The sequence below is a fragment of the Myotis brandtii genome, unplaced genomic scaffold, assembly GCF_000412655.1.
Source record: "Myotis brandtii unplaced genomic scaffold, ASM41265v1 scaffold174, whole genome shotgun sequence".
Classification (NCBI taxonomy): domain Eukaryota; kingdom Metazoa; phylum Chordata; class Mammalia; order Chiroptera; family Vespertilionidae; genus Myotis; species Myotis brandtii.
The window spans coordinates 2,691,692-2,707,519 of NW_005356437.1; the positions used below are offsets into that span (position 1 = coordinate 2,691,692).

The following is a 15,828-nucleotide window of genomic DNA, read 5'->3' on the forward strand; positions in this document are numbered from 1 at the left end:
AATGATAGGAAATACACAACTTCTTTCCTTATCTTTTTTCAAATCTACCAAGAGAGTGTTGCTATTACAGTAATACTAGAGGCCCTGTGCATTAAATTCGTGTACTTGGGGTGGGGTATCCCTCAGTCCAGCCTGCACCCTCTCGCAGTCCAGGAGCCATCAGTCGGACATCCTTAGCGCTGACGTGGAGGCGGGGAGGCTCCCGCCACCGCCGCTGTGCTCGCCAGCCAGCCATGAGCCGAGCTCAGGGCTTCTGGCTGAGCAGTGCTCCCCCTGTGGGAGCGCACTGACCAACAGGGGGCATCTCCTGCATTGAGCGTCTTCCCCCTGGTGGTCAGTGCGCATCATAGCGACCAGTTGTTCTGCCATTCGGTCGATTTGCATATTAGCCTTTTATTATATAGGACTAGAGGCCCGGTACATGGATTTGTGCACCGGTGGAGTCCCTTGGCCTGGCCTGTGGGATCAGGCCGAAACCAGATCTCTGACATCTCCCAAGGGGTCCAGGATTGCAAGAGGGCACAAGCCAGGCCAAGGGACCCCACTGGTGCACAATCGGGGCTGGGGAGGGACCACAGGAGGTTGGCTGGCTGAGGAGGGGCAGGAAAGGGCTTCAGGGCGTGTCTGGCCCATCTCACCCAGTCCCAATTGGCCGCACCCCAGCAGCAAGCTAACCTACTGGTCAAGGCGTCTGCCCCCTGGTGGTCAGTGCACGTCATAGCAACTGCTTGAATGATTGAACGGTTGGACATTTAGCATATTAGGCTTTTATTATATAGGATAACATAGATTAAACACTCAAAATCTTCCTGTGATTTTTCCTGGGTGATCTTTCTTTTCTAGTTATTTTAGCATTCATTCATTCATTTGTAATGTCCATTTGTGGCAATGACAGTGCTATGTGCTCAGCAAATCATTTGGATTTTCTTCCAAACACATATGACTACGCTCCCCCATCTCCCTTACCATTGGCTGGGAATGGTTTGGCTGAGTACTGGCTGATGGAAAATGGAAGTGATGTATGCCTGCCAGGCCTGGCCATCAAAGCCCTGCAGAATCCACCATTCTAGCTCATTTCCTTCCATGGCAAGTTTGGAGATTTAAAGCTAGCACTGTCACAAAGTGGAGAAGTTTGGATCCCTGGGAACCTGGAGCCTGCCACACTGGAATATTATGGAGCTGCTGAGATGTTGCAATTCTTACAGCAGTTCATCTATCCTAATTTAGCATTACTATTATCAGTAGGAAAGATAAACGAAAATGCTCCTTCCAAAATACAAACCTTTAATAGTGGCCCATTATCTACTGAAGTCCTCAGATGGCATGCATGAAGTGCATGACCTGGCCCCATGCACTTCAATATAAAAATCCCACTGTCCCTCCTAAATGCTCCCTAAACTCTTGGATCTGTTCTTCCCCATTAGAGTACTGATCACAGCTGTATTGTAATTAGTTTGTCATTCATCAGTCCCTTTCACTAGTTTGTGAGTGTCCAATGAGGCAGCAGGGGTCTTCTTCAGAGATGTATCTTCAAAGCTTAATGCTTCATGCCGGGTATATAAAGGATGCTCAGAATGAATTAATGTGCTCTTAAATGTTCATAGCCTCCTAAAATACCATGAAGTTTTAGAGCCTGGAAGGTAGGGAAAAGCAATTTTCACTTTATCAAAACATATTCTCTTCTAAAATAAATTCTCAATCCCTGGATAACTAACTGCCTAGCCTAAAGCTCTTACATTACTGAAATGAAACCAAGAGCCAAGAAGCAAATAACATCCTTTTGAACTAGAATTAGCTTCTAGACCAAATCCTTTATGGGTTTGTGAAGCTTTAAAAATTCTGACTTCCTAAATTCAGAAATAATTTTTTTCATCTTGAAAATTTGCAACAAAATTATTCTTAGGTATTTTAAATGAAGGTGGATTCTGAATTATTTCACATAGGAAGTAACCTTAGAGATTTAAAAATCATCACTGTGATTCAAAACATTCCACTTGTAAGGAGACAGGATCAGAAAAGCACTGTATTTTATGCTACTTAGAAATTTTAGGTTTAGTAACAGCCCTTCCATTAAATACAAAAGAATTATTTTAAAATGTATTAAACAGCAACTTTCAAGGTTCAGTCTTAGGTATTACTTTAATAGCACTAATGAAGTATATAGTTATTTTAAAAGCTTATTTTTAAAAATCTATTTTACTCACTGCATATAGAGAACTAGATTTTTTAAAAATGTTTTTTCCTTTACATGGAATATCTTAAGATACAAAGAACCAAATTACTTTTGTTTTTATTATATGGGAAAAACAACACACAGGCCTTTAGTCAAATAATTTTGTGATGTTTATGTTCCATTGCACATATATGAGTTATACAAATTAGTAACACAAGTTATTTCTCAAATTCCAAACATTTTCTAAAATATTATTACAGCAGATGCCTAGGATATTAAAACACTGAGGTGGAAATTATACGCTAAAGAGTTAAATATTACACTGAAAATACTGCATATTTTAATTAGAGAAAAATTAAATTGTGTGCTTAAATGCTCTAACAACTAAGTAGCAGGGCAACTAACAACTACAAATAAGTCACAATGGTCCATTTTTATGTATGCATTTATATGATTATCCTTTAGATAATCACTCTTCTTGAAAATGCATAATTAAAACATAGAATCTCTCTACCTAAGATATATGGCGAAGTGTACTGTTTTTTATGACTTTATACAACTACTAAATCAAAGATAAAAGACACCACACTTGGAAAGAAGAAAATATTTTTAAAAGGAAATGGTTTTAATTGAATTAATGAGATGAAAAGATAGTGAAGCCCTGTTTGCTACTTACATGAAAGAAGATTTTAAAAAATAATCACTGCACAAAATACAAAGAGTATGGTTATGCTGTGTTATTAAGTGTTTCTCCATGTTTTTCTTGAATGTTCAAGAACAAATTAAAGTTTCCACGGCAAATTTGTTTTCAAAATGCCGAATTGTGATACAATTGCCGACTTCACGTTTCTGAATGCCTGTTTGGAAGGGAAAAGTTGTTAAATTTTTGGTTCTTTAGTCATAAATATTCACATTAATCCACATAGTTATTATTTAGACATATGGAAATATTCTACTCTATATTCCATTCATTAGCTTGATTTTTTAACATTAAAGAAAATAATTTTCTCTTTTCTGAACTAAATGTCTTAACAGATCTTAATAACAATAATAATGCCATAAGTATAACTTAGAAATATATCTTGACTGTGGTGGTGATTTGTTGAAACTTCAGACTTAAAAGAGAGAATCTCATATGCATAATCTGACCTTTAAAAAAAATTATGAACCATTAAGATAATTTAAAAATGTGGAGGCGTGACGTGCACTCAGTGCCTTGTGCTGTTTTCCTGCAGATGTTATTTTTTAAGATAAATGTTCCCTCCTGTTCAGATTGACAGCTTTCTTAATAAATTCTAAATGCAAAAAAAAAAAAGAAAGAAATCAAGCCGTATATTTCAGGTGACTGACTCATCAGGTGAAATAAGTAAAAATGCTAACCAAAGCCAGGAAAGCACTTTTACTGGGTGCTGCAGTTCCAAAGAAATCACACCTTGGTATTTGAATGTCACTTCTTACTTTCCCACAGCTCTGCCACATGTACTTTCATTTTATTTTTATAATGATCTTGAAAGGAAATGGGGAGGCACTATTATCCTTATTTTTTAGGTGAGAAAACAAAGGTTAAATGATTTGGCAAAGCTATATTAGTTGTGTCAATGCTCTTAATTCTTCAGCCAAATTCCTTTGTAATTAACCTGACTGTGATTATCTTCACCAAGATCCAAAAGAAAAACAATCTGCATAGAATCCAGATGCCTGAGCATACACCTGAAGAGCTTCTCCAGACACCCTCTGGATAAGAAGAACCTTTGCTGTGTGGCTGTACCAAATAGGATGGAACATTGGCCTGGACGACTACATGGAAGAAACCTTCCAGCAGCTCAGGGCAATGAGATTTCACATTCACCTATTCTCTCTCTCTAAAAAGAGTGGATTTAGAGTTAAGATGATTCTTCAGAAATCTACAAATATTATATAGTGATAGAACAGAATTCTATTTCTCATTCATGGCAAACATATTAAATCTAGCTTAACACAATGAAGTGAAACAAAAAACTTTTCTGCCAGCACTTTAAAAAGTTATTACCTTTAATGGTATCTCTGCGTTGCAGTTTATAAGTTTCCTTGTCATGGCACAGTCGATAAATAAAGAAACCCAGGTGGTCAACGTTTTCAATGCGATCAGTGATAACCATGTGTTCGTGAATTAGATATGATTGAGGCAAATAGGTTCCAGCCTACATTTGGAAAAAAATAAATTACATGAATATCGCAAGGCCTACACTGAACAGACAAGGAAAATAAAATTCTTACAGATTATAGTTGAAACAGAGGCTGGCAAACTACTGCCCACCATCTGTTTTTATAAAGTTTTACTGAAAAACAGTCATGCCAATTTGTTTACATATTGTCCATGGCATCAGAATTGAGTAGTTGTAACACAGATTTTATTTTTCTTAAAAGCCTCCTATTTATTGTCTGGCCCTTGAAAACTTAAGTATAATTTTAAAAATTACATATTTAATTTCAAAATTAGAAGAATTTTTTATTCTTTGTGGTCCACAGAAATAGAATATAAAAGCAATTATCCATCCGGTGACAAGTAAGTTTGAAGAAACACACAGACCTATTTCTACTTGTAGGCATTATTTTTATAAAAGAATATATTCAGAAATTAATGTTTCTTCTGAAAGAGCATACTTTTAAAACTTTTAATATGATTCACTGATTCAATAATTTTTCTATTACCCCACAAAAACCATGAGTCCTAGTTCCTCACAGCTGTATTTCCAGTAAAATGGGCTCCTATAGGTCTAGTTTCTCAACAAGAATTTCCAAGGTGCTATAGCAGCAGCATTAATAAAAAATATTTCAAAACTGTATACCTTTATGTTAATAAGTAACTCCAGTAGGTTTCTGGGTGGCATAACAATGGAAGTGTTCAGAGGAATCACATAGCACTTATCCAGGTTAAGATCTAAATAGGCCGTGAGTTTCTGGGAAGAAAAAGATACATTTTTGTTAGATTAATATTTATAACTCAGGCAAATAGCTGTACTTTTAAGAATAATTTATACCATTAAAATGGGTTGGCTTTAGAATATGTAAATCACTTGTACTTCAATAAGTCAAGACTTTGCTGGGATAAGAATGGAAGTAGAAATGGGAGAAGAAAAATTGCTATTAAGAAATAAAATTCTTTTAAAATGTATTTATCTATTTATTGATTTTAGAGAGAGAAAGGAAGGAAAGAACAGAGCGAAAGAAACATCAATTTGTTGTTTCACTTAGTTATGCATTCATTGGTTGATTCTTGTATGTGACCTGACTTGGGATTGAACCACAACCTTGGAGTATGAGGACAACACTCTAACCAACTGAACTACCTGGCCAGGTTGGAAATAAAATTCTTATGGGTTTGTTTCTATAATAAGCTATTAAAATTAACAGCAAATAACCTATAATCTGATTAAGAGATTCAGTTAGTTCCCTTATTTATAAGCCCTAATGTCCTCCAAGGTATCCATCAATTGTAGATAAAAATGAACTCTCCTATGCATCTAGATAGTATCCTATCCTATATAATAAAAGGCTAATATGCAAATAGACTGAATGGTGGAACAACCAAACAACCGGTCGCTATGAGGTGTATTGACCACGAGGGGCGCATGCGGAACATGGTGGGCATCGGCACCAGGTGGCAGAGTGCGGAACATGGCGGGTGTCAGCTGCGGCAGGATGGTGGAGCAGGTGAACGGGGGTTCCAGACCAAGGCGGGGGGCTGGTCACAGGGTGCCAGTCGCTGTCATCAGGGTGAGCCTCTGGTGGTTACTGAAAATTCTTTGCTCCTGTGCACCATCATCCCGCCCAGCGCTTGCACCTGCTGCCGGCACCAGACCCACTCACACCCACTGCTGGCGCTGGAGCCGCTGCTTGCACCCACTGCCAGCACCCAGCACCGGCACCGATCGCCCCTCCACCTCCCCTTGCTCCTGCGGGGCGATCGGGGCCGGCAGCCGCCTCTCACATCCACTGCCGGCAACAGCTCTGTTCGCACTTGCTTCTGGCGCCATCAGCGGCGGTGGGAGCAGGGCTGCTGGCAGACAGGGGGCCAGGGGCCATGGCAGGAGAGGGTAGGCGGGGGCATGGAGGATGGGCCAAGAGGTGAAGCAGGTGAGCGGGGGCGCCAGATCAAGGCAGGGTGCTGTCATCAGAGTGAGCCTCTGGTGGTTACTGAAAATTCTTTGCTCCTGTGCACCGTTGTCCCGCCCAGCACTTGCACCTGCTGCCAGCGCCAGACCCACTCACACCCACTGCTGGCACTGGAGCCGCTGCTTGCACCCACTGCCAGCACCCAGCACGGGCACCGATCGCCCCTCCACCTCCCCTTGCTCCTGCGGGGCGATCAGGGCCTGCAGCCGCCTCTCACATCCACTGCCGGCGACAGCTCTGTTCGCACTTGCTTCTGGCACCATCAGCGGCGGTGGGAGCAGGGGGCGCCAGACAAGGCAGGGTGCTGTCATCAGAGTGAGCCTCTGGTGGTTACTGAAAATTCTTTGCTCCTGTGCACCGTTGTCCCGCCCAGCACTTGCACCTGCTGCCAGCGCCAGACCCACTCACACCCACTGCTGGCACTGGAGCCGCTGCTTGCACCCACTGCCAGCACCCAGCACGGGCACCGATCGCCCCTCCACCTCCCCTTGCTCCTGCGGGGCGATCGGGGCCGGCAGCCGCCTCTCACATCCACTGCCGGCAACAGCTCTGTTCGCACTTGCTTCTGGCGCCATCAGCGGCGGTGGGAGCAGGGCTGCTGGCAGACAGGGGGCCAGGGGCCATGGCAGGAGAGGGTAGGCGGGGGCATGGAGGATGGGCCAAGACCTGCCCCTGTGCCCACCGCAGCCTCGCGGTCCACAGTTCCTTTCAAGGTGCATGAATTCGTGCACTGGGCTCCTAGTTAATTAATATTATCCTTAGAGAATTGAGTAACAGTCAATTTAATGATTGTCTGTGTTCTTGTGGTTCAGGTGAGAAACTCTGGTTGAGAAAGACTGTCAACAGGATGGTTTTGAGGATTAACATGAGTTAACTAACCATGTAAACATTTAGATTTTAAGAGCTCAGTAAGTGTTAGCTATTATTATTTACTATTTGCTTTGGATAAGGTTTATTACCTTGAAGTAAGTAATTTTTCAAATTGGCTTATAAATATTCAGCAGATGTATTTTATCAGGGATAAAATGCAATGCCAATTTCAGTGATATGTCTACATGTTCAAAATGGCAAATATATACTGACTTAACATCTGTAGGTAATATGAGAATTTCTGAATCCTGGTTTGAAAGAACAAAACATTCTTGGGACAGAAATTATTGGGGGAATTTAAATATCAACTAGATATTAAATAATACTATATTATGTTAATTTTCTTAGATGTGATAATTATGTAGTTATATAAATAAAGTCCTCATTCTTAAGAGATAATAGCTTTATGTATCTAGGGTCAAGTGTTAAAAGTGAGAAAAAGAGATAGGATAAAAATGAAACATGATAAAATTTGATAGAAGTATGATAAAATTTTGTAACCACATGGAGAATTTAGGAGAATTTAGGATATTAACTGTATTTATTAGACAACTTTTCTGCAGTACTTAACAATTTTCAATAGTTGGGGAAAATATAGAATGGGAACTTAAAAATAATTAATGAGCCCATCAAATGTTGATAGTTTATTTTGTAGGACAGAAGAAACCCAAGTTCAATTTTTTAAGTAAAAAGTAAACTCTAAATAGAATAAATCAGGAAATACGAAAAACTACAAAAAGCATAAATTAAAGAACTTGGACTCTTTTTGTAGTTCAGGACATCAGGCTCACCTTGTTAAAGTCATGAACAATGTTGGCAGGATCACTATCTGCAAACTCCGGGACAGGCACACTGATGAATTCAACTTCATCTTCCTCAAAGATCTTAATATTTTCCTCAATTGTCTGGTAGCGAGCAGCTGGGGCATCGGCAGAAGGCTCATTTAAGATGACATCATCTTTGATGTACTTTATTCCGCAGTAGTACACGTCATCTGGCTACAGAGGGTTTAAACACTATTTCAGCATTTCAGTAAGAGACAGGTTTTTAAATGTAAGCATTACTTAAGCTGCCACAGCTATCTAAGTAGTAGTTTGCTTGCAAACTCATACTTTTAGATGACAAGTCAGACAGTTTAATTATAGAGTTAACACATTCTTTGAGATCACGTTTTAAAGTATTGTAAAAAAAGTTTCAAAAGGAGAAAAGCAGCTGATTTTCCCTTTATTCTTTGTGGTCCACAGAAATAGAATATAAAAGCAATTATCCATCCGGTGACAAGTAAGTTTGAAGAAACACACAGACCTATTTCTACTTGTAGGCATTATTTTTATAAAAGAATATATTCAGAAATTAATGTTTCTTCTGAAAGAGCATACTTTTAAAACTTTTAATATGATTCACTGATTCAATAATTTTTCTATTAGCCAAAAGAGGGATAATTTTTCTGAAATTTTCAGTCTGATTTTTCCTTAAAATATATCACAATTAAATGGAAAATATTACATTACAGCAAATCATAAAGACTGCAAAAAGTAAACATATATAATAAAAACTAGAAGTATATAACAAAACATTAAGACAACAAGTATCTTTGGACAATAAAACTGCAAATGAGTTTTCCTTTATTAAATATATTTCTTATAAAAATTGTATTAAACAAGGTTGAGTGGTATTTCAGTAATGTCTATTAATTTTAAAAATATTAAAACATTTGAGGTAGTCATAAGAAGCTCATTTTCCAAGATCACCTTAAGAAAAAAAACAATAAACCTACTGAATTATCACCCAGAAAAATATACCACAAAACAGAGGGGATAATTATAATCAGAAGAAAAATCTGTCTTAACCCACTAGGATTACTATTAAATACTTAAGTTTTAAATAACTTCCATCTTAAGTTACTTCAACATTATTGCTGAAGTCACACAATTCTCTAGAGCAGTGGTTCTCAACCTTGGCTGCACATTAGAATCACCTGGGAATCTTTTTAAAATCCTGATTTCTGGGCCTCAATGAGAAGCTTTTAAAAAGATTCCCAGGTGATTCTAATGTGCAGCCAAGGTTGAGAACCACTGCTCTAGAGAAAGTAATGACTGAGAAAGAAGCAGAGAGAAGTACTCCAGTGTATTCTGTGTGTCTAAAAGACTGTCTAAAGGCTGGGCAAACAGGTTTAGGAGACTCAAACACAGCTTTCGCCCGAACCGGTTCGGCTCAGTGGATAGAGCATCGGCCTGCGGACTAAAAGGTCCCAGGTTCGATTCCGGTCAAGGGCATGTACCTTGGTTGCGGGCACATCCCCAGAAGGAGGTGTGCAGGAGGCAGCTGATCGTTGTTTCTCTCTCGTCGATGTTTCTAACTCTATCCCTCTCCCTTCCTCTCTGTAAAAAAATCAATAAAATATATTTTTAAAAAATTATAAAATAGGACCACCGCTCTGGCTAAGGGCCACAGACTAAAGTGCAGGCTTAGAACAAGTTAGGATCAATTTTCTAACACACTGAAGAAAAGGCAAAAATGGTCTTACTATTTTTCCACTTACTTGAAGTGCAAAATATTTGTACAGGTATGCGCCTCCTAGAATGACACCTGCAAGCATAAATGCTAGTCCAAAGCACATGCACCAACACCAGGCTCTTCTCTGGCCAACTGGTACCACTTCATCTGGGTCCTAAAATATGAAAACAGACGGATGGTCAATATCATTTCTCCAGTCAGAATCACAGAAAGGTCAGGATTGAAAGAAACCTTCAGGATTATTGTTTTATAAACTAAGAGACCAAGGAGTCAGGTCTCTAATCAAGATCAAAGCAGTGGCACCAAAACTCATCATAATGCCTCTGGAGCTATGAAACCAGTCCCTTGGGAGAGTTCTGTCTTCTAACTCTCAACACCCCATCTGCTATCCATATCTCTCTAGTAATAACATACTCCATAATTTCTATTTTCTGTGCACAACATTTGGTGATTGTCTTCTAACATTTAAAAATTCAGAAAAGGCTACAACACAACTTTGTCATGCAATATTATGGTGCTGAGCCTTGTATATTATAACTAGAGTATAATAGATTACTTGCAGTAGAAAAATGGTCTAGGAAATTTTAAAAAAAGACCTTTCTAGGAAAGATTCAATTAAAATATCAAGCCCTTATAAAGTCAAAAGACATACAACTAGCATACAATTACTAAAATTTTTATTTTGATTCACTCAAGGAAATAATTTAACATTAGAATGTCATCTGGGGTAAAGTCCTGAGATACTCCTTTTGCCCTCCTAACTCAGTTCCTCTACTCTGTCACTTCAGAGTAATAGCTAATTTCTTATAGTACTTGTACCCAGTTTCATATGCAAACAGCAGAAAAAGGAGATTATCTGCTGGAATTACATTACTAGTGGTTCAAAAAATAATATAGTCAATAACATTGCGGTAGCTATGTATGGTGTCAGATGGGTATTGGAAATATCGGGGGAACACTTGGCAAAGTTGTGATTGTCTAACCATCAAGCTGTCAGAACATTAAACTGTGCTAGAGTAGGTATGCTTGTCAATGTACTATATACTAACATAACAAGTGCACTGCAAGGGAGTAGTACATAATGAGAATAAGACTAGAAGAATTTATTAAGTCATGTAAGATATTCCACACCTGTGAATAAAAAGTTATTAAGAATTTCATGAAGCTATAAGGCAGCGGTTCTCAACCTGTGGGTTGCGACCCCTTTGGGGGTCGAACGACCCTTTCACAGGAGTTGCCTAAATACATCCTGCATATCAGATATTTACATTACGATTCATAACAGTAGCAAAATTACAGTTATGAAGTAGCAACGAAAATAATTCTATGGTTGGGGGTCACCACAACATGAGGAACTGTATTAAAGGGTCGCAGCATTAGGAAGGTTGAGAACTACTGCTATAAGGTAAAATGAAAATTAATGATAAAGTACAGTGTTTTGCTTGAGCCCTTAGGAGATAATTCATTCCAAGCATAATTTTAAGATGGAGGCATAGTGGAGGGGTGGAAATAGTCATTTCTAAACATTTGGTACCAGCTGTTGAGACAGTCAAAAGTGTGTACAACACCGACTGTTTGGCAGGCTCTCTTTTCTAGTCGCACATAAGTGAATAGCCAAAGAGCATGGGCTGACACTTGTAAAAGAATATACAGCCCTAACTATCAAATTAATGACAAGTTTCCAGGCCTTTTGGTATATCATTTTTAACTGGCCAGTAAACAATAATTTCAAGAATGTCTACTACAGTGGTTCCCAACCTTTTTTGGCCATGCCCAACCGAAAGCATATCCTGATGCTTCCCCCCCGCCTCCCCGGACATATAATTCTTATTATTCAAAAAGTGAACTCCTATTCACATGGAGGAAGCCTAAAAGGCCATTAACTTGGTCTAAACAAACTTCCAAAGAACATGGCATCCATGAAAGAGAAAAATAAAAGAACGAAAGAACAGTTGAAGTACTGAGGAAGAAATCACTAAGAAATTGTTAATAATAATATGCAGCAATATGAAAAAATAGCAAAGTTTCAAAACACATAACTGAAATGCACAAATGTCACAATATATATTTATATAAGGTATATGAGGCCCCTAGAACCATAAGAAATGCAAAAAAATTCACTGTTAACTCATTCTTGAATGCCCCCCTTAAAAAATCAAATTGCCTCCACATGGGAACTACTGGTCTACTATGTTCTAAGCATTGGTTAGATAGCCTCTGTCAAGAAGAGATCATACAAAATCAGTCTGGAAAATAAATATGCAAAGAGAACATAAATATGGCATGGGTTCTAATAAAGAATGTAGAGAGTACAGAAGAAGGGATGATATTGTTTGAAGAAGACTACCCAAGGGAGAACCTACTGGAATGGAATATTGAAGAACAAATATTCATTACTCACACAGAAGACAGAGTTAAGGGGCAAAAAAATGAATAAAATCATCAAGCTAAAATGTGTATCTCCAAGGGCTTCATGTGGTATGGCTAGAGTGCCCAATATGGTGGGAAAGGGTACAAGAGATGAGAATGGAGAAGTCAATGGGGCAGACCAAAGGAGAGGTATCTGGAGTGGCTCAGTTGGATGGAGCATCATCCCAGACACCAAAAGACTGCAGGTTTGATTCCTGGTCAGCGCACATTATCTACATTGTGAGTTCAATCCCCTGTTGGGGTGCATATGGAAGGCAACTGATTGATGTTTCTCTCCCACATCAATGTTTCCCCCCCCACCCCCATCTCTAAAATCAATAAAATAAAATTTCCTAAGGTCTCTGCTTTGTACCATGTGAGGATACAAAGAGAAAATAGCCATCTACACCAGGAAGCAGGCTTTCACAAGAACTGAATCTGCCTACACCTTGAACTGGGGCTTCCCAGCTTCAAGACTGTGAGAAATAAATGTTTTTGTTGAAGCTAAAAAAAAATAAATAAATAAGCAAAGCAAACAAATAAAACATTAAGACTATGACAGTAAGACAAAAAATTTAAGTTTCTCAAAGAATTTAATTTATAAAATACTTATCCACAGACCATTGTTCAGCACAACATTGTGAACCACGGCTTAAGAATCAGAAAATTATCTCCAAATTATGGAGCCAAAGTCCATTCACTACAGTTATGAAATACTATCAGGTATTTAAAGTTCATCTAATCTCTTTTCTTCTTTAAATTGATATTGATCACATTCTACTTTGCATTACAATTAACTCAGATACAGATCTTTTCTTTCCCTGCTAGGCTACAAGGATCTTGTAAGTATTCATTCATATTCATTTTGTATTACAGTCATACAGGCAAGAGCTACATGATGTTTCAGCTAAGGATGTGCATATATGAAGGTGGTCCCATCTATACTAATAAAAGGGTAATATGCTAATTAGACCAGATAGATCGGACATCCTTCCAGACAAAGCCACAGTGGTTGCGAGGGCTGGCAGTGGCAGCAGCAGCGGGGTAATGGGGGTGGCGCTTTCCCCTGATCAGCCCAGTCGCCTCCCCCATCACCCTGAGGGCTCCTGGACTGTGAGAGGGGGCAGGCCAGGCTGAGCCCCCCCCCCCCAGTGCATGAATTTTCGTGCACCAGACCTCTAGTCTATATATATAAAAGGCTAATATGCTAAGTGTCCCCTGACCGGTCGCTATGATATGCACTGACCACCAGGGGGCAGATGCTCAATGCAGGAGCTGCCGTGACACGCACTGGCCATTGACAGAGAAATGGCATTGCGGACCTGGTGCCCACAAAGCAACACTGCTTCCCCCAAGTGGGACACAGGCCCCACCAACACCTGACCAAATCACAGCTGACATTGCTGAGACCCCATGGTGCAAAATGGCCCAGCCCAGCCCAGAAACAGTCGCTGTGGGTGCTGGGTAATGACATCACATAGCAACGCCCGGCTCCCTCACCCTAGTGACTAGCCTCCTTGCAGTTTCTTCAGCCCAGGAACACCACTTGCTTTATAGGCAGGTGCAAACATTTCACATTTTAACCCAATGTCTGTGAAGCATTTTCCCGTGCCTCATCTCATTTGATCCTTACAGAAGTCCAGGAGTAGGTAGATAGAAGACTTAGTAGAATCTTATTTTCTTTTCATTAGCCAGAAAATGGAGATTTAGAAAGTTTAGAAACTTGACCCAATTGATAAGAAGAAAGAAATGGTGGACTTCGAAAATGACTTCAGGTTTTCTCACTGTGCAGAATATAGTCAAACACTGCTGCAGTTAAATATTTTACCCTTTGTTCTCTCTGGTGACCTATAATAATAATCTGCTTTGTGTTGATATTTACTGCTATATTGCTGACAATTACCTGAAAGAGAAGCTGGGGTGCCTCAAAGCAGGTCTAATTAAGCAAGTTTATTCTATATATATAAAAAGCTAAGTTGATTCACGCATGCACAATACATATAAAGCTCTCGCTGGTGCCAATTGCATGAGTGTTTTGATATGTCAATGTTGATCGTTACTTTGGTTGACACTTCTAGTATAGAGAAAGGGAAAATAGCGATATTAAAATATGTCTTCTAATTAATGTCCTTTCATTGTGCACAAATCCATGCACTGGGACACTACTAAGATTATAATGGAACTGAAAAATTGCTATTCGATAGTGATGTCAAAGCTGCTATAATGCAATGTGTTACTCCTGCTTGTGGTGATAGTGGTGTAAACAAATCTACTGTGCTGCCAGTTGTATAAAAGTATAACACATATAATTATGTAGTACATAATATTTGATAATGATAAAAATGACAATGTTGCTGGTTTTTGTATTTACTAGAGTACACTTTTAATCTTTTATTTAGAGTGTACTCTTTTTTTCACTTATCAAAAAAAAGTTTGCTGGCCCTAACCGGTTCGGCTCAGTGGCTAGAGCATTGGCCTGGGGACTGAGGGGTCCCAGGTTCGATCCCCAGTAGGGGGTGTGCAGGAGGCAGCCAGTCAATGATTCTCTCCCATCATTGATGTTTCTATCTCTCTCTCCCTCTTCATTCCTCTCTGGAATCAATAAAAATCTATTTAAAAACAAAAAGTTTGCTGTAAAGCACCATGCCATGTTACAATGGAAACAGCCTCATATATCTCCTGTCCACCTCATCTTTTTTTTTTTTTTTTTTTTAAATACGGAACGCTTCACGAATTTGCGTGTCATCCTTGCGCAGGGGCTGTGCTAATCTTCTCTGTATCGTTCCAATTTTAGTATATGTGCTGCCGAAGCAAGCACTTGCCACCTCATCTTGATTGCATCATCTTCTCTTGTGCTTGATTTAATCTCTTATTGTTTTGTACAGTACATGTTGTAACAGGCTTGTAGCCTAGGAGCAACAGGTTGTACCATATAACGTAGGTATGTATGTAGGAGGCTATATCATCTAAGTTTGTGCAAGTATACTCTATAATGTTCACGCAATGACAAAATCGCCTATTTTGTCATTCCATACTAAGAAAACCATATTTCTTAGTATGGATCCCTGTCATTAGGCAGTACTGCTAGCTTACAGCCAATCTTGGCATTTAGTTGGTTCTCAACAAATATTTGATGGGTGAATAAAATTTGTATCTTTTTTTTTTAAGCTTAATTTTTCCTAAATAACCCATGTAAGTTACATTAGCAGCCAGCATGATAATGATACGGGTGGCGCAACATAAGAATTTGTGGCTATTTAGCAAAGAACAGCAGCCCTAAGTACTTAGCCCAGTTCAACATTTATTAAGGGCCTGTTATTTGCAATGTACTGTGCTAGAACCTATGGGAAATTCAAGTGTGATTAAGACCTGACTCATATCTTGATTAAGACATGGCTCATATCTTAAGCAATTTACAGCCAAAGTTAACTTTATGCATGACAAATAAATGACATGCTATATTACAATCTGTGTCATGGAGAGGAATTAAAGAATATTCAAGATAGATAAGTTTTAAGCTAGCAATTTATTAAGTGTATTTTAAATAATTAAATTTTAACACTTGAAAGAGTAAGCTTAAAGAAAAAAGCCACATATAAAATTTAAGAAGAAAAACCCCTCAACCATCTCAAAATATGTAGAAAATGCAATTGTCAAACTCCAATTCCCATTCGTAATAAAATCTCTTTGCAAAAAAGAGGTGA

The 15,828-nt window shown here is 38.9% G+C and overlaps 1 protein-coding gene across 2 annotated transcripts in view; it reads right to left on the reverse strand.

Moving 5' to 3' along the window:
* Positions 1–2,324: 2,324 nt before the first annotated feature.
* Positions 2,325–15,828, reverse strand: part of ITM2B (integral membrane protein 2B) — a 31,675-nt gene continuing 18,171 nt past the window's right edge. The window contains exons 2-6 of one of the 2 annotated variants that reach the window (XM_014537216.1): positions 9,726–9,869; positions 7,990–8,196; positions 5,002–5,112; positions 4,203–4,353; positions 2,325–3,030 (exon numbers count right to left, since the gene is read on the reverse strand). In XM_014537216.1, coding sequence (XP_014392702.1) covers positions 2,945–3,030; positions 4,203–4,353; positions 5,002–5,112; positions 7,990–8,196; positions 9,726–9,818 — 648 coding nt within the window. In that variant the 5' untranslated portion in view covers positions 9,819–9,869 and the 3' untranslated portion in view covers positions 2,325–2,944. The remainder of the gene's footprint in view (positions 3,031–4,202; positions 4,354–5,001; positions 5,113–7,989; positions 8,197–9,725; positions 9,870–15,828) is intronic. The other variant, XM_014537217.1, reaches the window with a different exon arrangement.